Consider the following 21,632-nt stretch of genomic DNA (forward strand, 5'->3'; position numbering starts at 1 on the left):
GTTTGATGTTGTTCAGTTTAAATAAATAATAATAACACAGGTCCTCACCTTCTTCCACCGACGACCGTTACATATATCTTGGTTTGGTGATATTTCTTCTTCTTTTTGTTAAGTTTAGTCACAACATTTATTTTTACGGTATGTCAACCAATCAGCTGAGCAGCCAGACTTGCCACCTCTTTTGCATAATTTCTTTGAACCATAAAATTGTTCAATTCATCATCAATCAAGGGAGCTCTAACAGTTCTCACAGTTAATTTCTTAACAGGTGCATGGTTGTCAACAATTGGCTTGAATCAATTTACATATACTTTGAGTACTGCATCTGGATTCACTTTCTCATAAACATCAAACCAACATACATGTTTTACATCTTCAACAAAAGAGTCCTGAGAACATTTTGTATGATATCTTACAAATTACTTTAGGCCCAACCTTTGGCACTTTGGCTTTCCTTGTTATTGCCACAATGTTATCGTAACTACAGTCAATGGGAACTGATATTGCTTTGGAGCAAAGCTCTGCAGCATTAGTGAACATATTATCAATACAAGTGGATGTCACAGGTCCGACACTATTGGTATACACTCTAGTTGGTTGAGCTATAACCTGGGACATATTATAGGCATTAGTCAGAGTTATAAGTTTCTCTTGACAGGACAGCTAGTTGCTAACCAGTCAATGTTTAGGTTACCCAGAAAATAGACCTCTCTGTTAACGTCACACACACACTATCAAACATTGCAGACATACAATATTATCCAAATACTGACTGCTAGCACTTGGTGGCCTATTGAAGCACCCCAAAATGGCTCTGACCATATAAAACAACACCTCTTCCACAGGTATTCCTGTATTTTCTGCAGATGTTATATCCCTGTATTGCTATTGCTGTATTGTAATGCTCCGGGTGTCGTGGGTGTGGAGTCAAACGCAGGAGACAGAGAGTGCAATGCTGTGCGTCTTTAATAGCACCAGCGCACCACAGGGCGCTCACAATAGTTACGTTCCCAAACACAGGGAATCAAAATGTACAACGGAAAAAATCACGACCAGGCACTAACACGTACCTCTACAACAGAGCCGAAGGTTACACTGAAATAATCCCGCACAACAACCAGGCGGGCCGGCTGTCTAATAAAGACAAACTAATTATACATAAACAGGTGCTACCAATAAACATACAAGGAGGGGGAGGAAAGAGAATGAGTGGCAGCTAATAGGCCGGTGACGAAGACCGCCGAGCGCCACCCGCCCGGGAAGGGGAACCACCCTCGGTCGGACTCGTGACATGTATCATCAAAGGAATTATCTAAATTAGTTTCAGAGATGGCCAGTATATGATATCAGATTTGAGGAAGTTATTGATTTCATGAACCTTATTTCTAAAGCTACATACATTAATCTGGGCTATTCTTGTCCCTTTCCTGGGTAACTTATCGGAGATAGACATAAAAAAAGAAGTAAAATGTGTGTGAGAGATGTTGGGCTGAAGCTACTGACCCTCACTCTTTTCAGGCTTTTGGGAGGGAGGGTGGATAATGAGGTTATCGTAGTGGATGTAAGCAATGTCCCACGCTCTCTGGCAGCTTTCATAGTTGGGATAAGTTCTTTCCGCCTCTGGCGCTCAGCTTCAGAGAAGTCCTTGTTGAGAAAGATGTTGGTTCCTCTCAAGTTCTTGGCTCTGTCCAGAATAGCCATTTTGTCCTTGAATCTTAGGAACTGGACCACTATTGGCCTGGGTCTGTCACCTGGGCTGGTTACAGGTTTTCCAGACATATGGGCGTGCTCCACCTCAATCTTCCTATGACCAATCTGCAGGTTTTCGGTGATCATTTTTCTCACTTCCTCCTCAGACTCCGTCCAGGTCTCATGTGTCAACCAGGTCTCCGAGCATTTCGTATTATGCTGTACGTAAATCTGAGAAATTCCATTTAGTATGATATGTTAAGTTTTGTATAATATGTATTAATTTGTGGATGTCCATCACCCATTTCGTATGATATGTACAAACTATTTTATGTTACCAATTTGCAAAACTTAATATATGTTACAAATTGGCAAAACATATGATATGTTACGAATTCTATCTAGGTGGCTAACATTAGCTTGCTAGGCTAGATGTTAGGGTTAGGGGTCAGGGTTAAGGTTAAGTTTAGGAGTTAGATTAAAACACGCTAAGGTCGATGCCAGCACCCCCAAGGAAATATATTAGCATATTACAAAAATCCCTATACAAATACATCAATTTAAAAACTAGAGATATCTGTTTAGTGACTCAATCCACTACATCCACCTATGTAACACTTTTGCAGCTGCATTGAAAGGTGACAGAGCTAGAACGGTGATTGTCTGACCATGCACAGGACAAAACTGCTAGCCTACGGAGTTGATTAAAAAACTATGCTCATTTGTTTGGTAAGAGATGGAGGTATCATCTTTTAAAGGTGCCCGGTGTCCTATATAGGGCTGTACCAAGGCATGTACGCTCCACCACTGCTATGGTCATTGTCAATGTGGTTCCCTGGACCACAACTCGACCAACAATCACCACCACCATCAAGATAACTCACCATGTTGACAATATTTTTATCCAGCAAGTATAAGTGAGTAGTGCCGGGTTCCCCGAACTTGGTCCTTGGGACCACAAAGGCGTGCACCTTCTGGTTTGTTCCCTAACACTACACAACTTGTTAAAATGATCCAAGTTTGATTGATTAGTTGATTATTTTAATCAGCTGTGTAGTGCTAGGTCAAAAACCAAAACATGCACCTCTTGGGTTCTGAAGACCAAGTTTGGGGAACCCTGCCCTGTCGAAAAAATACTTTACATAATGAGCTCACCTACATCGAGGTCAACATAGAACTGGGTTGTTTCTGGCTCCACTTGTAATCCTGTAACCGACCAGAAGGGGGCAGTATTGGTCTGTGGCTTTTGATTGTGGTTACCATAGTAACCAGCGCACCGTTTTCATTCACACCCACAGCTACACAGGAACTGTAGACTGGGTCATGTTCATTCACCTGAGTCACTTGAGAGTAGCTGGGGCAAAATGGTGTTGTGGAAAATGGTAAAGGAGGGGAGTGGACACACACAACGGAGTATGAAAGAGAAGAGAAGAAAATAGTAGAGAAGAGAGAACAGTTGAGACACAGGGGACAGTAAGGCTGTACTGAAGACACTATAAGAGACGGCTGCCACTCGGACCGATATCATTGACGTCCAGAACAGAGACTGTGATGGTTGCCTTGGAACTGACCATGTGGACGACGGGGTTACAGGTCACCGCCAATAGACAGGTCTGACTCAAAGAGGGGCAGGACTCCATGACCACATTAGGTGGTTTTGATGATGTCCCTGTCCCTGGATTCACAGAATCTAGTTCAATCCAGTACAGGCTTAACTGAATGACAACAGAGACTAAATGTAATATTGAGTTTGATTGAATAGTTTGGGGTATGGCCCCATCTCCGAGGAATGCTCATCAGAGCCAGATGTGGATGACAGGTTGCTGGGCAGCTGGTGTCACTATTTCCGCCGAAGTCGGTTCCTCTCCTGTGTTCGGCGGTCGACGTCACCAATCTTCTAGCAATCGGCGATCCACCTTTCATTTTCCATTTGTTTTGTCCTGTTTTCACGCACACCTGGTTTACATTCCCTCATTACTTGATGTGCATATAACCCTCTGTTCCCCCTATGTCTGTGTGTGGAATTGTTTGTTGTAAATTGTTTGTGCACTTCAGACTGGTTTGCGACGGGTTATTTCAACCCGTATTTTGTTGTTCTGGGTGCAGTTTGTATTGCCTCATTAAACTGCTCCGGGAGTTACCCATTTCTGCTCTCCTGCGCCTGACTTCCCTACAGACAGTTACGCACCTCTTACAGCTGGCATCGAAAAAAATTATTTGATGAAACATTGAATATGTTTTTTACTGCTATAGCCCATAGAAACGCTTTGAATAACACATTCACAAACAGACAGTCAAAAAATGTATAATAAGGAAAAAGGTCCTATATCTGAGAGATATAAGAGAAATATAAGAAAAATATTTGTTTTTTGTTTGGCCACGTTATTTTTAGCACATTTTACCCCATATTTTACAGCCTAGTACTGGTTACCGTTAGACAAATTAGAGCAGATCATTATTCATGTTCCTGAGAGTCTACCCTTTCGATATTGGTGACATATTAGCTCCAACGGTTCAGTCTGGACAGCCTGTTTTGTGGAAGACCTCTTTGAAATGAGGACGTCCGCGAGAGAGAGTTCAGACACAGCTTTTGGATGTCATAGAGCTAAACAATCGACACTGTCGTGTTCGCGAGAGTCTCCCCTTTCAATATTGGGGCGGCAGGGTAGCCTAGTGGTTAGAGCGTTGGACTAGTAACCGGAAGGTTGCGAGTTCAAACCCCCGAGCTGACAAGGTACAAATCTGTCGTTCTGCCCCTGAACAGGCAGTTAACCCACTGTTCCCAGGCCGTCATTGAAAATAAGAATTTGTTCTTAACTGACTTGCCTGGTTAAATAAAGGTAAAATAAAAAATAAAAAAAATAAAAAATAAATAAAAAAATATTGGTGACATATTAGTTTGTAGCTCACACTTTTCAGGTTTTAAAGACGATTTCATGACAATTTTCCTGTCCTGATGCTCTCATGTGTCGAAAAAGGACGCTTTCACAAATCTCATGTTATTGGAATAGGCGCAAACTTTATATCGGCGGAGAAAGAGGATTGATCTGCATCCATTACAAGATAAAGTTATGTCAATCTCTAGCCTTAACACACGGGGAGCTATTCAATATTCAAAATATCCACTCTAGGGGGTGTGATATGTTACTGTGATGAGCCATTCAGACCAGCCTTCCTGATTGAACTTTTGCAAACTACATGACCCTGACTATCAACACTCAATGGAAAGTAATAGTTCAAATTACAACTGGATTTGATGTTGTTGACCCTGCATGATGTGTTCTTAACGTTGATATTCTGTACTGTTATAGAGTGGCCACATTGCACAGGATTAAATGACTAATAAAAAGGAGGGGTAGGACATGCTTACCTTATTTCACTCAGTAACATCACGTGTGGACAGAAGTAAGGTTGTCACTCTGGTTGATGGTAAAGCCGTAAGGTGTAGTTGGAAGGACTATGTAGTCGTATGTCAGCACAGACATTTGACACAACATGAACACTTGTGACCAAAGAGAATGGCCCACTATTCTCCTGGATAGAAATGAACTGGCGTCGCTTCCTAGAAGGAAAGAAGATGGGGAAATCGGGAGGCAGCAATGGAATGATAGATTAATTGGGGCGGCAGGTAGCCAGTGTTTAGAGTGTTGGACTAGTAACCGAAAGGTTGCAAGATCGAATCCTCGAGCTGACAAGGTAAAAATCTGTTGTTCTGGCCCTGAACAAGGCAGTTAACCCACTGTTCCCCAGTAGGCCATCATTGATTTGCCTAAAATAAAGTAGGCCATCATTGACTTGGTCAAATAAAATGAGAGATTGCCATGACTAATGCAGGCACTTGTCTCTTGATCTCCATTTCTCTGATATCAGCAGTATGTTGTATTCACAACTTTCACTAGATTAGTGAAAGACAAAAGAACACTTGCTCTCTCCCTAGATATGGTTCCTGCACAAACACAGGGCCCTGTGGCATTAACAGTCAAAAACAGGTTTGTTTGAGCTATGACAGAGACAATTGATCCAACCCAACCTCAGGTTTTGTATTGGATTTACTGTACTGTAAAATAATCAGTAACCAGGAAAATGTAGCTCAGTTGCAGTTGAGAAACCACAGTTGGAAACAGACTTTCTTTCATTTGAAAATGACAATGTTTATCAACACTGGCTTTTGAACTGTAGAATGAAAGAAAACACATCGAACACACCTCCATCCTCAGCAGACACAGATCTTTCCACTGGCTGTCTTGACTGTCCTGCCTAGACAGTGACAAGCCAACACAGCCTCTATGAGTAAAGCCCTGTCTTATCAGAACAGTCTCTTAAAAATGTCTGGGATCTGTGAATTGTTTCTCTTAACTCACTGAGCCTCTCTCCTAATCCTTCTGTCTCTGTTCACCTAAAGCACAGGCAGATGAAAACTACCAAGTGAAGGCTGTTGTAAAGTCAATTAAACTTACATGCAAGTAGAGTTGCAAAGCTACCTATAATTTAGCAAATTTACCAGAATTGTTGGTAATTTAGTTAATCTATGGTAATTTAGATTTGAATAACATAACAAAAATGTGTATTCATATATATATATAGTATTCCTTTTTATATCTGTGTCCATATTGTCCATTAGTTTCTTGTGGACGCGCAGGAACCTATAGAGCCGGCTGAGGCGCGGCAGCCTGGCGAGCTGGCTGAGGTGCTGGGAGCCTGGCGAGCCGGTTGAGGCGCGGGGAGCCTGGCCAGCCGGTTGTGGCCTGGAAGCATGACGATCCTGCCGAGGCAGGCATCTCCGGTTGCTTCGGCAGCGGCACATGGAACTGACGTCACCAGTAAAAAAAAAAAGTATAAGATCCCTGTTGCTTCCCCTTGGTGAGGCGTTGTTCTGTAACATTTGCGCTAATAATCGGAACGCAAGCATAGGGAGTGAATTTAATAAATAAACAAGCATGGAACAAAACAAGAAACACAAGTAGCGTACAGACATGAAACATACAAACAGAACCAATAACGCCTGAGGAAAGAACCAAAGGGAGTGACAGATATAGGGGAGGTAATCAGAAAGGTGATGGAGTCCAGGTGAGTCTCAAGAGGCGCAGGTGCGCGTGACTATGGTGGTAGGTGTGAGTAATGATGACACAACTGGCGACGTCGAGCGGGAGTAAACGTGACAGTGGTAATCTGAAGTAACCAAAAAGGCAACTAGATGTCATCTGACAAAATCCCCCTTCCCATAACGTAAAAGTTACCAAAATTCTGTTAGTTTACTGGAAATACTCTATACCCTCCCTTCGCAACCCTACCGCCATGTTAGCACACTGCAGCAGCAGCCTAAAATCATTCAGCACTATGGATAGCTCTTAACCACTGCAATGTTCATTCAATGCTCCAAAGAGCTTAGCAGTGCTTTGTGTTTCTTTCTTTGAAGACACTGTGGTGAACAGTGAGTGGTTGTTGTTGGCAACCATTTCAGTCAGGCAGTCATTCAGGCAGTCAGTCAGGCAGTCATTCAGGCAGTCAGTCAGGCAATCAGTCAGTCTGGCAGGCAGTCACACCTGCTCCCTCTCTGGCACTCAAGGGCGCCAGGCTGCCCATCATTATGCACACCTGTCACCATAATTACGCGCATGATTGCCCCTTCTATATCTGTCTGTTCCTCAGTTTGTTCCCCGTGTCAGCATTATTGTTGTTGTGTTTTCCCCTGTCCAGACGCTGCACTTGTTTGTTTCTTGTCCATTGTTTATTAAATGTTCACTCCCTGTATTTGCTTCTCGTCTCCCAGCGCCTGTCCTCACACAGTCAGTCAGGCAGGCAGAGAGCAAGGAAATACAGTACAGTGGATGACAAATAAATAACTAGGAGAGATTCTTGATTTTCTCTTTATTATTTTTCCTGATTGGAAAGAAATTGCAGGGTCAATATTTTCATTAATCACATTACATGACATGATTCACCAAAATGTTACTCTATCTGTTTACAGGAATACACTGAATAGAACACAAGGTTTCACAATGGATACACAACTGACGTTTCGCCCATTGCACTTACAACAGTGAATGACTTGAGTTAGACTTTTTCTGGATTTTTTTTGTTGCATTTTCAATTAGCTCTTTCCTCTTATTTCAATCTCTTTTTAAAAAATGGATCATTTCTCATCAACTTTGAAACCTCCCGATAGAATGACAATAGAATGCCTGGATAAACTTTTACCATGTAGGTATTTCTCCTTGTTTTACAAACACAATATGTATAGAAACTCTACACAGACCGAATATGTATCTGAATACAAGTTTATTCCAATGTTGCCAACAGTCAATACGAGCCAGCCAGATACACTATGCTTATTTCATCATTATATTCATAATCATGATATTTAATTAGAATAAATATTATTTTATACACAAAAGCACAAAAGTTGGCAGCAAGTACGGTGTGGGAATGCACAAGACGACCGTACTATGAACTCAAACGCTGTACAGAAGAATCCATCTGTATTTACAGTGAGAATGTGTGTTTGTGTGTCTGTCTGTCTGTCTGTCCATTTGGACAGCTACAGTCAGTGAAGGCTGTCTGGTCTCATGCTTCTCTTATCGACCACAACGTCTCCATAAAGATGGTGAGCTCGCAGCTATCTATACCAAGGTCCCTCTTTGGATTCATCCTGCACTCTCATTTATATTATTACCGTGAGATAACACATTTGTTTTACCTCTCCTTGAAATCAATAACACATATGCTATTGGTGTTACATTTCTGTCTTTACATACCAGTCAGGCTTGTGCTTTAATTATAACATGCCCTGATTGGATGAGTGATTGACTTGGGCTCAGCAGAATGTTGTGTTTCTCTGACCTGATTGACAGTACCCTCTAGATTCCCTCTAGACTAGCCTTGGATATGGAAGGTTCAGTGGTCCACTGATTGAGTTCTAGACTGTTCATTTAAGGGCGAATCCTAATTTCAACTTAAAATGCAATGCATGACTAAGTGGAGGTTAGGATTTCTCCCATTTGTTCCTACAACTACTAATGATACCTTGATGTTGTTCTTTGTATGCAACTTTTAGTGGCTTCAAAGCACATCAAGTTGTTTCCCTCATAATCTATTACTACATGATGCCATTCCTAATGCAGAGAGGCATAAGGAACCATTCTATTTGTTGTACAGTCTGATCAACCAATCAGAAACCTGAAATGAATCCTCCACCCTTCAGGTTATACACTGACAGCCGATGCGCACACTGACTGACATTTTATAATGAGAATTCCTGACCAACCGCCTCACAGGTTTGTATAGCAGCACGGACTGGACAGCTGAACACGCCATGGCAGTGGGGCCCTGGTCAAGCTACACACACACCAGGATTGAATGAGAGCATACAAACAGCCGGACAAAGCCAAGCAAATCATGCTTCAAGCATTAAGATGGACATTCATGACTGACAGTCTACACAGTCAACCCTTTGGCAACAAGTCCCCCCATATGGGGAGTAATGGGGTACTATAAAACATGCCACGAAAATAAGTCTACATTCAATAGTTAAATATTCAGATCCATAAATACAATTAGCAAAGTACAAATATGTTCAGAACGGTTTTCGATGTCTTTCAGTTCACAATGTTGTTGGATTCTAGTGAGTAACATTGGTCATTATGGTATTAAACTTTGTTTTTCGTCTGTTCCAGTTTCAAAATGAATCATTGCATAGAACATTTGAAATGATGATTGCTTCCAGCCACTCCTGCATGTGTGTGTGTTTGCTTGATTGCATGTATGTCTCTGTGTGAGTAAGTGTAAACATAGAGATTTAGGTGTGTATGTGTAGTTGTGCAACTCTCTCAGACATATTGCTGATGTTTATCAACATGTTTCAGATATTCCCATCCATGAATTTAAACAACATTAACACCAATGTGCTGTATATCATTTTATGCATGCTATTGCTTTTAAATCAACCAGAAATTTATTCAAATGTAAGATAATAAATAAGAAAACAATAGACCATAAAATATAAATAGATTTACCAAACAAAAACATAAAACATAAAAACAGAAGTCACATGAATATAAATTAATAAAAACACAAATGAATAATTTACATTATCAGTGTTCTCGATAGATGTATGTGCATACAAAAGTATACAGTTGTGCAAAACGAAATGAAGAAAGGTATGACATGGACGTTTCAAAACATATGAGGTATACAAGTAAAAAATATGTACCGAATAAGGCTCTTCTTTTCAGAATAATATCAGGCAAAAATGATAAGAAATGAAACAAGATGAAAATACTTTTTATATATAAAAAAAATAAATCCCAAGGTGCTCTGGGATTGACAAGTGATGGCTTTGCGATGGCTAAAAGACAGCCATGGTCACGCTTGCTTGCGTTCCATCTGGTCCTCTCTCCTGTGTGGATCTCACACTCTATTGGTGGGCACACTGGTAGCTTCTCCTCTCTTTATCCTACTCGTCTATTAATGTCTGGTGAACCCTCTTCTGGACGTAGTGGTGAAAAAGTGTTAAGAAGGTATGGGTTTCTTTTTTTATTATTATTGTGCGTGCATTCCAGTGTCCACATGTACATGTTGCATTCTGTAGACATCATATCATCACAACATGTGGAGGAGAAATAAAAACACATTCAAAGAAAGGGTCATCGTTCCCTGGAATGTAGAGATCATAGAAACCAAGCATTCAAGTGGTTCATAACCAGGGCATTGTTTGTTTGTTTGTCTGTCGCCGTTTGTTTGTCTTGCCTTGCCTTCTCCAGTGTAGTAGTTAGTGTCATAGTTGGCAGAGGTCTCTTTGGTACTAGTAAAACCTATGAGCTGTGTATCTATCTCCCTCCTCCACTGTGTTATAATGGTGATGGTGTTATAAGGCCCTCTGACCACAAAAGTGTGGAGTCGGGAATGATTCTGGTCAGATGTGGACTCCTCTGAGTCTGCATTACAAATGCCACCCTATTCCCTATATAGTGCACTACTTTTGACCAGATGTGACATTTCCTTCTACATTGGCTCCCATATGGCCTTGTCTTAGAATCACAGAACCACAGCAAGTGATGGGAGAGCTCTGATGAAACTCAGTGTGCTCTCCAAGATGAAAGAGATTTAGGTGAAGAAGCAGCATCCTCCGCTGTTGTCCTTCTGAGCTGAGCGATGCGGAAGCCAAGCCTACGGTGTGTGACAGCTCCCTGTTCTGTTCCTGGATCAGGTGTTATTTCTCTCAGTAAGCAGAGAGACAAACAGGGAGGTGAGACAGACAGGATTGTATCTTCATTCTCTCTTCGCTCTCTGTCTCATTCACTCTCCTACGGGAGCTGTGAGGTAGGCTCTCGTTGGCATTCTGCTGGTGCATCTGAAAACATGAAGTCAAAGTTTAGTGTCTCTCACCTAGAGATAATTTTTACTGAATTTTGGGAAAACCTGGGGATTTTGGGAAAGTTACCGGAATTTTAAAACCCTACGAGATCAATATACACAGAATTTATACGGTATGTGTTGCATTAGGATCCAATGTCACAGACATTTGAATAATATGACAAAGAGGCAAAATACAGTACACAGAGACAGACTGTAAAATGTGTGCATTATTGTCTCATAGATTTCGGGACATGATTACACCTACAGAGGGAAGAGGAGAGCTGTAGTACTGTACTGCTTGAGGGATAACTACCTACATGTGCACACACACCTACACACAGAGACACAAGGACACACATACACACACAATTCCATTCTCATTCCTTACACATGGCTCAGCAGAGCAGAATCCCCTAGAGAGAGAAGGAGAAAGAGACAGGGATAGAGAGCGAGAAATAGAAATAGAGTGATAAAAAGAAAGATATATTGAGAGAGAGAGAGAGAGAGAGAGAGAGAGAGAGAGAGAGAGAGAGAGAAAAGAACCACTGAGCCAGAGATTATGCACCCTGGAGGGTTACCCAGTGGCCAACACCCTAGTGCCAGGCTGTAATTACCATGGGAACCAATCCCACACCCTTATCCCAGTGAATTCTGTGAAAATTCTCTATAATAAATGTTTTCTTTAAAAAAGTAATATTGATATGAGATCAATGTAGTACAGCATCTACACTTTGAAAGCTCTGCATTTTAAAATAGGGCTATAAATACAATTGACTGTACTGTAGCTAATTTACTGAGTTCTGTAACCTTCTCGTCACAGACTAGATACACTATACTTCCTGTGACTGTATAGTAATAGGCCACATCCACCACGAGCCGACACCTCATTAAAACAGACCACATCCCCTATCTAAGACCTCACAACGGTCCCAAAATGGCCACGGTGAGTGCTTCCAGTGTCACTATGTCCCAAGCCCCTCCACCAGGGCGGTGGCAGCCAATCAGAGCCCTGCTGGGATTGTCAGTAATCCTCAGGGCTGAGTAGGCTTACCTGTTGGTCAGAGAGGCACTGAGAAGGTTTTATCTCTAGATCCCTGCACTGGATCTCTCACTCCTACCACACACATCCCCTAACCCCCTTCACACACGCTAGAGATGTGAGGAACCCGGCGTCATGGCCTATGATATCAAACCAAGAGTCAACCCAACCTAGGCAGACCCTATAATAACTGCACTAGCACAATGACAGACAGAGGAGTGTTCAAGGGAGAAAGCGGGGCCCAAATAGTATCATGTGATAGTCATGATGTGTTTTAAATGGGGTCCCAATAAAAATGCATTCAAATCTGTTGTGTTTAGAAAACAATTTAACTATGCTGCTTTCTGTGTTAGCCCATTCTACAATGTAATGAGGGATTTTTTATAGTGTAATGAGTCATCATTCTGTGGGCCCCAGTTTGTGCGTGCGTGCGCGTGTGTGTGTGCATGTAATCCCACGGCTAGTCTGCTTATCCATTGGCTAATTAAATTTTTTCTCCCCAATTTCATGGTATCCAATTGGTAGTAGTTACAGTCTTGTCTCATTGCTGCAACTCCCGTACGGACTCGGGAGAGGCGAAGATCGAAAGCCGTCCTCCGAAGCACAACCCAACCTAGCCGCACTACTTTTTGACACAACGCACATCCAACCCGGAAGCCAGCCGCACCAATGTGTTGGAGGAAACACTGTACACCTGGTGACTAGTCAGCGTGCACCGCGCCCGGCCCGCCACAGGAGTTTCTAGTGCGCGATGAGACAAGGAGATCCCTACCGGCCAAACCCTCCCTAACCAGGACGACGCTGGGCCAATTGTGCGTCGCCCCATGCACCTCTGGTGGCACAGCGATGCAGTGCCTTAGACCACTGCGCCACCCGGGAGGCCCTCCATAGGCTACTCATGCTTCTACATGATGCAGACATGGATCTATATTAATCTATGCAAATATCCATCTGCTACAACGCTTCATCCATTCATCCACCGCAGTGTGGGGCTGTTGCCCAAATGGCACCCTATTCCCTACCTAGAGCACCATTTAGGGAATAGGGTGCCATTGAAGATGCAACCTCTGTATCCTTAACTGCATTAAACTTAACTATTGATGATAGTATTAATGCTTTGAGGGGTGAGCATTTAACTTCGAAAAAGATGAACGCTATTTAAATATTTAATCTACACTCATATACATCATGAAAATATGAAGAGTAAAGTGCAGATTATCACAAATATGGTCAACATTTTTCTCCAAAGACAAGACACACCGCCCCAATGTGTAAAGACATGTATTTATTTCATGAGATACTCACTGATGCACTCAGGTACCCTCCTCCTCCTTCTCCGCTTCATTGTGATAGTGAAATGTATAAAATGGCGAAAACAGTTTCATAGATTTTTCTAGTACAAAGCCTCCAATCCCCCTCCATCGCAACTCCTCATACCCTGCAAGACAAACACAAGCTTCCCCTCACACCTGGGACATCCACAACACACAAACAAAGTGTCAACTACTTAAACCTTACATCTATGAAAAATCACAAAGAAATCCATTGCATTTACCCTCCTTTCTTCCATTCACCAAAATGAAGTGAACTTCTTCCCGAGGCCAGAAATAGCTGTGTAAAAGAAATAGAGAATAGATGGGGTGAAAGGGAAAAAATATTTAGTACAGTATAGAAAGTTAGGACATTAGTCATTTTCACAGAATATCATATTTAGTACAGTGTAGAATGTTAGGACATTAGTCATTTTCACAGAATATCATATTTAGTACAGTATAGAAAGTTAATACATTAGTACTTTTCACAGAATATTGTGTAGAAGGGGTGTATATAAAATAAAGGGTCCATTTTGTATTATGTTCTATCACTAAGAAAGAACATCAACGACTGTCTCACACACACACCCCATACAGAAGAAAAGTAATTGTTAAACAGTAATTCCTTCCACATCAGACTCTGTATGTGTCCCAAATGGCACCCTACTCCCTATATGGTGCACTTCTTTTGATCAGGATCCATAGGTAGTGCCCTATATGGAAATAAGGTGCCATTCCCAGTGTTCAGGTTCTCAGGGCTTTACCATCTCCCAGTTTCCCCGCCTGTTCAGCTGCGCCTCCAGCCCCTCCCAGGATATTGGTGAGAACATTGACGCCCTCTGCTGGGGGCTGGCCTGCCACTGCACTGCCGATCCCACCAGGCCGGTTACCTATCCCTCCAGGGGGGGTTGCTTTAGAGCCTGCAGAGGAACAACAACCGCACTATCAGATGGCACTGTTTGGGTAGTATATACTTTTCTGTTTGAGTAGTATGTCATGTCTGTTTGGGTAGCATGTTGGTCTCTGTTTAGGTAGTATGTCATTCTCTGTTTAGGTAGCATGTCATGTCTGTTTTGGTTGCATGTCATTCTCTGTTTGGGTAGCATGTCATTCTCTGTTTTGGTAGTATGTCATGTCTGTTTGGGTAGCATGTCATTCTCTGTTTTGGTAGTATGTCATGTCTGTTTGGGTAGCATGTCATTCTCTGTTTTGGTAGTATGTCATTCTCAGTTTGGGTAGCATGTCATTCTCTGTTTTGGTAGTATGTCATGTCGGTTTGGGTAGCATGTTATTCTCTGTTTATGTAGCATGTCATTCTCTGATTGGGTAGCATGTCATTCTCTGATTGGGTAGCATGTCATTCTCTGTTTGGATAGCATGTCATTCTCTGTTTGGGTAGCATGTCATGTCTGTTTGGGTAGCATGTCATTCTCTGTTTAGGTAGCATGTCATTCTCTGTTTTGGTAGTATGTCATTCTCTGTTTAGGTAGCATGTCATTTTCTGTTTGGGTAGCATGTCATTTCTGTTTGGGTAGCATGTCATTCTCTGTTTTGGTAGTAGGTCATGTCGGTTTGGTAGCATGTCATTCTCTGTTTGGGTAGAATGTCATTCACTGTTTTGGTAGTATGTCATGTCTGTTTGGGTAGCATGTCATTCTCTGTTTGGGTAGCATGCCATTCTCTGTTTTGGTAGTATGTCATGTCGGTTTGGTAGCATGTCATTCTCTGTTTGGGTAGCATGCCATTCTCTGTTTGGGTGGCATGTCATTCTCTGTTTGGGTAGCATGCCATTCTCTGTTTAGGTAGCATGTCATTCTCTGTTTTAGTAGTATGTCTTTCTTTGTTTGGGTAGCATGTTGTTCTCTGTTTGGGTAGCATGGAATTCTCTGTTTGGGTAGCATGTCATTCTCTGTTTTAGTAGTATGTCTTTCTTTGTTTGGGTAGCACGTCGTTCTCTGTTTTGGTAGTATGTCATGTCTGTTTGGGTAGCATGTCATTCTCTGTATGGGTAGTATGTCATGTCTGTTTTGGTAGCATGCCATTCTCTGTTTAGGTAGTATGTCATGTCTGTTTGGGTAGTATGTCATGTCTGTTTGGGTAGCATGTCATTCTCTGTTTGGGTAGCATGTCATTCTCTGTTTGGGTAGCATGTCATTCTCTGTTTGGGTAGTATGTCATGTTTGTTTGGGTAGCATGTCATTCTCTGTTTTGGTAGTATGTCATATCTGTTTGGGTAGCATGTCATTCTCTGTTTGGGTACCATGCCATTCTCTGTTTGGGTAGCATGTCATTCTCTGTTTGGGTAGCATGTCATTCTTTGTTTGGGTAGCATGTCATTCTCTGTTTAAGTAGCATGTCATTCTCTGTTTTGGTAGAATGTCATGTCTGTTTGGGTAGCATGTCATTCTCTGTTTTGGTAGTATGTCATGTCTGTTTGGGTAGCATGTCATTCTCTGTTTGGGTTGCATGCCATTCTCTGTTTGGGTAGCATGTCATTCTCTGTTTGGGTAGCATGTCATTCTTTGTTTGGGTAGCATGTCATTCTCTGTTTGGGTAGCATGCCATTCTCTGTTTGGGTAGCATGTCATTCTCTGTTTGGGTAGCATGTCATTCTCTGTTTTGGTAGTAGTTCATGTCGGTTTGGTAGCATGTCATTCTCTGTTTGGGTAGCATGTCATTCTCTGTTTTGGTAGAATGTCATGTCTGTTTGGGTAGCATGTCATTCTCTGTTTTGGTAGTATGTCATGTCTGTTTGGGTAGCATGTCATTCTCTGTTTGGGTAGCATGCCATTCTCTGTTTGGGTAGCATGTCATTCTCTGTTTGGGTAGCATGTCATTCTTTGTTTGGGTAGCATGTCATTCTCTGTTTGGGTAGCATGTTGTTCTCTGTTTGGGTAGCATGTCATTCTCTGTTTGGGTAGCATGTCATTCTCTGTTTGGGTAGCATGTCATTCTCTGTTTTGGTAGTAGGTCATGTCGGTTTGGTAGCATGTCATTCTCTGTTTTGGTAGTATGTCATGTCTATTTGGGTAGCATGTCATTCTCTGTTTTGGTAGAATGTCATGTCTGTTTAGGTAGCATGTCATTCTCTGTTTTGGTAGTATGTCATGTCTGTTTGGGTAGCATGTCATTCTCTGTTTGGGTAGCATGCCATTCTCTGTTTGGGTAGCATGTCATTCTCTGTTTGGGTAGCATGTAATTTCTGTTTGGGTAGCATGTCATTCTCTGTTTGGGTAGCATGTCATTTCTGTTTTGGTAGAATGTCATGTCTGTTTGGGTAGCATGTCATTCTCTGTTTTGGTAGTATGTCATGTCTGTTTGGGTAGCATGTCATTCTCTGTTTGGGTAGCATGCCATTCTCTGTTTGGGTAGCATGTCATTCTCTGTTTGGGTAGCATGTCATTCTTTGTTTGGGTAGCATGTCATTCTCTGTTTGGGTAGCATGCCATTCTCTGTTTTGGTAGAATGTCATGTCTGTTTGGGTAGCATGTCATTCTCTGTTTTGGTAGTATGTCATGTCTGTTTGGGTAGCATGTCATTCTCTGTTTGGGTAGCATGCCATTCTCTGTTTGGGTAGCATGTCATTCTCTGTTTGGGTAGCATGTCATTCTTTGTTTGGGTAGCATGTCATTCTCTGTTTGGGTAGCATGTTGTTCTCTGTTTGGGTAGCATGTCGTTCTCTGTTTGGGTAGCATGTCATTCTCTGTTTTGGTAGTAGGTCATGTCGGTTTGGTAGCATGTCATTCTCTGTTTTGGTAGTATGTCATGTCTATTTGGGTAGCATGTCATTCTCTGTTTGGGTAGCATGTCATTCTCTGTTTGGGTAGCATGTCATTCTCTGTTTTGGTAGAATGTCATGTCTGTTTAGGTAGCATGTCATTCTCTGTTTTGGTAGTATGTCATGTCTGTTTGGGTAGCATGTCATTCTCTGTTTGGGTAGCATGCCATTCTCTGTTTGGGTACCATGTCATTTCTGTTTGGGGTAGAATGTCATTCTCTGTTTTGGTAGAATGTCATGTCTGTTTAGGTAGCATGTCATTCTCTGTTTTGGTAGTATGTCATGTCTGTTTGGGTAGCATGTAATTTCTGTTTGGGTAGCATGTCATTCTCTGTTTGGGTAGCATGTCATTTCTGTTTGGGGTAGAATGTCATTCTCTGTTTTGGTAGTATGTCATGTCGGTTTGGTAGCATGTCATTCTCTGTTTAGGTAGCATGTCATTTCCTGTTTGGGTAGCATGTCATTCTCTGTTTTAGTAGTATGTCATTCTTTGTTTGGGTAGCATGTCATTCTCTGTTTGGGTAGCATGTTGTTCTCTGTTTGGGTAGCATGTCATTCTCTGTTTGGGTAGCATGTCATTCTCTGTTTGGGTAGCATGTCATTCTCTGTTTGGGTAGTATGTCTTGTTTGTTTGGGTAGCATGTCATTCTCTGTTTTGGTAGAATGTCATGTCTGTTTAGGTAGCATGTCATTCTCTGTTTTGGTAGTATGTCATGTCTGTTTGGGTAGCATGTCATTCTCTGTTTGGGTAGCATGCCATTCTCTGTTTGGGTACCATGTCATTTCTGTTTGGGGTAGAATGTCATTCTCTGTTTTGGTAGAATGTCATGTCTGTTTAGGTAGCATGTCATTCTCTGTTTTGGTAGTATGTCATGTCTGTTTGGGTAGCATGTAATTTCTGTTTGGGTAGCATGTCATTCTCTGTTTGGGTAGCATGTCATTTCTGTTTGGGGTAGAATGTCATTCTCTGTTTTGGTAGTATGTCATGTCGGTTTGGTAGCATGTCATTCTCTGTTTAGGTAGCATGTCATTTCCTGTTTGGGTAGCATGTCATTCTCTGTTTTAGTAGTATGTCATTCTTTGTTTGGGTAGCATGTCATTCTCTGTTTGGGTAGCATGTTGTTCTCTGTTTGGGTAGCATGTCATTCTCTGTTTGGGTAGCATGTCATTCTCTGTTTGGGTAGCATGTCATTCTCTGTTTGGGTAGTATGTCTTGTTTGTTTGGGTAGCATGTCATTCTCTGTTTTGGTAGTATGTCATGTCTGTTTGGGTAGGGGTAGCATGTCATTCTCTGTTTTGGTAGTATGTCATGTCGGTTTGGTAGCATGTCATTCTCTGTTTAGGTAGCATGTCATTTTCTGTTTGGGTAGCATGTCATTCTCTGTTTTAGTAGCATGTCATTCTCTGTTTAGGTAGCATGTCATTTTCTGTTTGGGTAGCATGTCATTCTCTGTTTTAGTAGTATATCATTCTTTGTTTGGGTAGCATGTCATTCTATGTTTGGGTAGCATGTCATTCTCTGTTTGGGTAGCATGTCATTCTCTGTTTGGGTAGTATGTCATGTTTGTTTGGGTAGCATGTCATTCTCTGTTTTGGTAGTATGTCATGTCTGTTTGGGTAGGGGTAGCATGTCATTCTCTGTTTTGGTAGTATGTCATGTCTGTTTGGGTAGCATGTCATTCTCTGTTTTGGTAGTATGTCATTCTCTGTTTAGGTAGCATGTAATTTTCTGTTTGGGTAGCATGTCATTCTCTGTTTGGGTAGCATGTCATTCTCTGTTTTGGTAGTATGTCATGTCTATTTGGGTAGCATGTCATTCTCTGTTTAGGTAGCATGTCATTTTCTGTTTGTGTAGCATGTCATTCTCTGTTTGGGTAGCATGTCATTCTCTGTTTGGGTAGCATGTCATTCTCTGTCTGGGTAGCATGTCATGTCTATTTGGGTAGCATGTCATTCTCTGTTTAGGTAGTATGTCATGTCTGTTTGGGTAGCATGTCATTCTCTGTTTGGGTAGCATGTCATTCTCTGTTTGGGTAGCATGTCATTCTCTGTTTTGGTAGAATGTCATGTCTGTTTAGGTAGCATGTCATTCTCTGTTTTGGTAGTATGTCATGTCTGTTTGGGTAGCATGTCATTCTCTGTTTGGGTAGCATGCCATTCTCTGTTTGGGTAGCATGTCATTCTCTGTTTGGGTAGCATGTCATTTCTGTTTGGGTAGCATGTCATTCTCTGTTTGGGTAGCATGTCATTTCTGTTTGGGTAGAATGTCATTCTCTGTTTTGGTAGTATGTCATGTCGGTTTGGTAGCATGTCATTCTCTGTTTTAGTAGTATGTCATTCTTTGTTTGGGTAGCATGTCATTCTCTGTTTGGGTAGCATGTTGTTCTCTGTTTGGGTAGCATGTCATTCTCTGTTTGGGTAGCATGTCATTCTCTGTTTGGGTAGTATGTCATGTTTGTTTGGGTAGCATGTCATTCTCTGTTTTGGTAGTATGTCATGTCTGTTTGGGTAGGGGTAGCATGTCATTCTCTGTTTTGGTAGTATGTCATGTCTGTTTGGGTAGCATGTCACTCTCTGTTTTGGTAGTATGTAATTCTCTGTTTAGGTAGCATGTCATTTTCTGTTTGGGTAGCATGTCATTTCTGTTTGGGTAGCATGCCATTCTCTGTTTAGGTAGTATGTCATGTCGGTTTGGTAGCATGTCATTCTCTGTTTGGGTAGCATGTCATTCTCTGTTTTGGTAGAATGTCATGTCTGTTTAGGTAGCATGTCATTCTCTGTTTTGGTAGTATGTCATGTCTGTTTGGGTAGCATGTCATTCTCTGTTTGGGTAGCATGCCATTCTCTGTTTGGGTAGCATGTTATTCTCTGTTTGGGTAGCATGTCATTCTCTGTTTGGGTAGCATGTCATTTCTGTTTGGGTAGCATGTCATTCTCTGTTTTGGTAGTATGTCATGTCAGTTTGGTAGCATGTCATTCTCTGTTTAGGTAGCATGTCATTTTCTGTTTGGGTAGCATGTCATTCTCTGTTTTAGTAGTATGTCATTCTTTGTTTGGGTAGCATGTCATTCTCTGTTTGGGTAGCATGTTGTTCTCTGTTTGGGTAGCATGTCATTCTCTGTTTGGGTAGCATGTCATTCTCTGTTTTGGTAGAAGGTCATGTCGGTTTGGTAGCATGTCATTCTCTGTTTGGGTAGCATGTCATTCTCTGTTTTGGTAGTATGTCATGTCTGTTTCGGTAGCATGTCATTCTCTGTTTGGGTAGCATGTCATTCTCTGTTTGGGTAGCATGTCATTCTCTGTTTTGGTAGAATGTCATGTCTGTTTAGGTAGCATGTCATTCTCTGTTTTGGTAGTATGTCATGTCTGTTTGGGTAGTATGTCATGTCTGTTTTGGTAGTATGTCATTCTCTGTTTGGGTAGCATGTCATTCTCTGTTTGGGTAGCATGTGATTCTCTGTTTTGGTAGTATGTCATGTCTGTTTGGGTAGCATGTCATTCTCTGTTTTGGTAGTATGTCATGTCTGTTTGGGTAGCATGTCATTCTCTGTTTGGGTAGTATGTCATGTCTGTTTGGGTAGTATGTCATGTCTGTTTTGGTAGTATGTCATTCTCTGTTTGGGTAGCATGTCATTCTCTGTTTGGGTAGCATGTGATTCTCTGTTTTGGTAGTATGTCATGTCTGTTTGGGTAGCATGTCATTCTCTGTTTTGGTAGTATGTAATGTCTGTTTGGGTAGCATGTCATTCTCTGTTTGGGTAGTATGTCATGTCTGTTTTGGTAGCATGCCATTCTCTGTTTAGGTAGTATGTCATGTCTGTTTGGGTAGTATGTCATGTCTGTTTTGGTAGTATGTCATGTCTGTTTGGGTAGCATGTCATTCTCTGTTTGGGTTTGAGAGAGTCTAAAGACAGTAATGTATTAATGCAGTGTTAGATTGCGAGGGAGGTGTCAGTCTCACCGATGCCTGTGAGGGGTGGTGTAGCTGTCTTGGGCGGCTGTGCTGCTGCTGCCCCCCCAATCGTTGCTGCAGGTTTCATCCCCCCAATAGCTGCTGCAGGTGTGGCAGAAGTCACCTTTTGCAGAACAGAAAGAGTGGGGAACAAAATTGTTACGGTCCAGCTGTTCACCAATATCATGACGTTGGCCTGGGGGGTAGGTTTATGACAGTCATAAATACCTCTTCCCCCCTGTTTCCTCTCTCTACCCTACTGAGGTTACATTTGCAAAACCTTTGGTTGGTTAACATAGAGATTCTGGGAACATCAGAAGGTGGGGGGGGGGGGGGGGAAATTAACTTTATTTTGGTAATCCGACCAATGGAACATATGCGGTGGTACTAAATTAATATGATGTCAGTTCGGTTGTCATCTGAGACATTCTCATCAATGATAAGATGACAAACTCTACAGTGGAAAGTCTACACATCAGAGTTATCGGATTCACATGGAATTGTTGT

At 41.8% G+C, this 21,632-nt stretch overlaps 1 protein-coding gene across 1 annotated transcript in view; it reads right to left on the minus strand.

Annotated features, from left to right (window-relative positions):
• Window positions 1-7,540: 7,540 nt before the first annotated feature.
• Window positions 7,541-21,632, minus strand: part of LOC110528438 (protein bassoon) — a 172,074-nt gene continuing 157,982 nt past the window's right edge. Inside the window, exons 8-12 of the mRNA XM_021610503.2 lie at window positions 21,135-21,249; window positions 14,160-14,315; window positions 13,638-13,693; window positions 13,388-13,520; window positions 7,541-11,038 (exon numbers count right to left, since the gene is read on the minus strand). Of these exons, the coding sequence (XP_021466178.2) occupies window positions 13,653-13,693; window positions 14,160-14,315; window positions 21,135-21,249 (312 nt within the window). The 3' untranslated portion in view covers window positions 7,541-11,038; window positions 13,388-13,520; window positions 13,638-13,652. The remainder of the gene's footprint in view (window positions 11,039-13,387; window positions 13,521-13,637; window positions 13,694-14,159; window positions 14,316-21,134; window positions 21,250-21,632) is intronic.

This window comes from Oncorhynchus mykiss, chromosome 7, assembly GCF_013265735.2.
Source record: "Oncorhynchus mykiss isolate Arlee chromosome 7, USDA_OmykA_1.1, whole genome shotgun sequence".
NCBI classification, from domain to species: domain Eukaryota; kingdom Metazoa; phylum Chordata; class Actinopteri; order Salmoniformes; family Salmonidae; genus Oncorhynchus; species Oncorhynchus mykiss.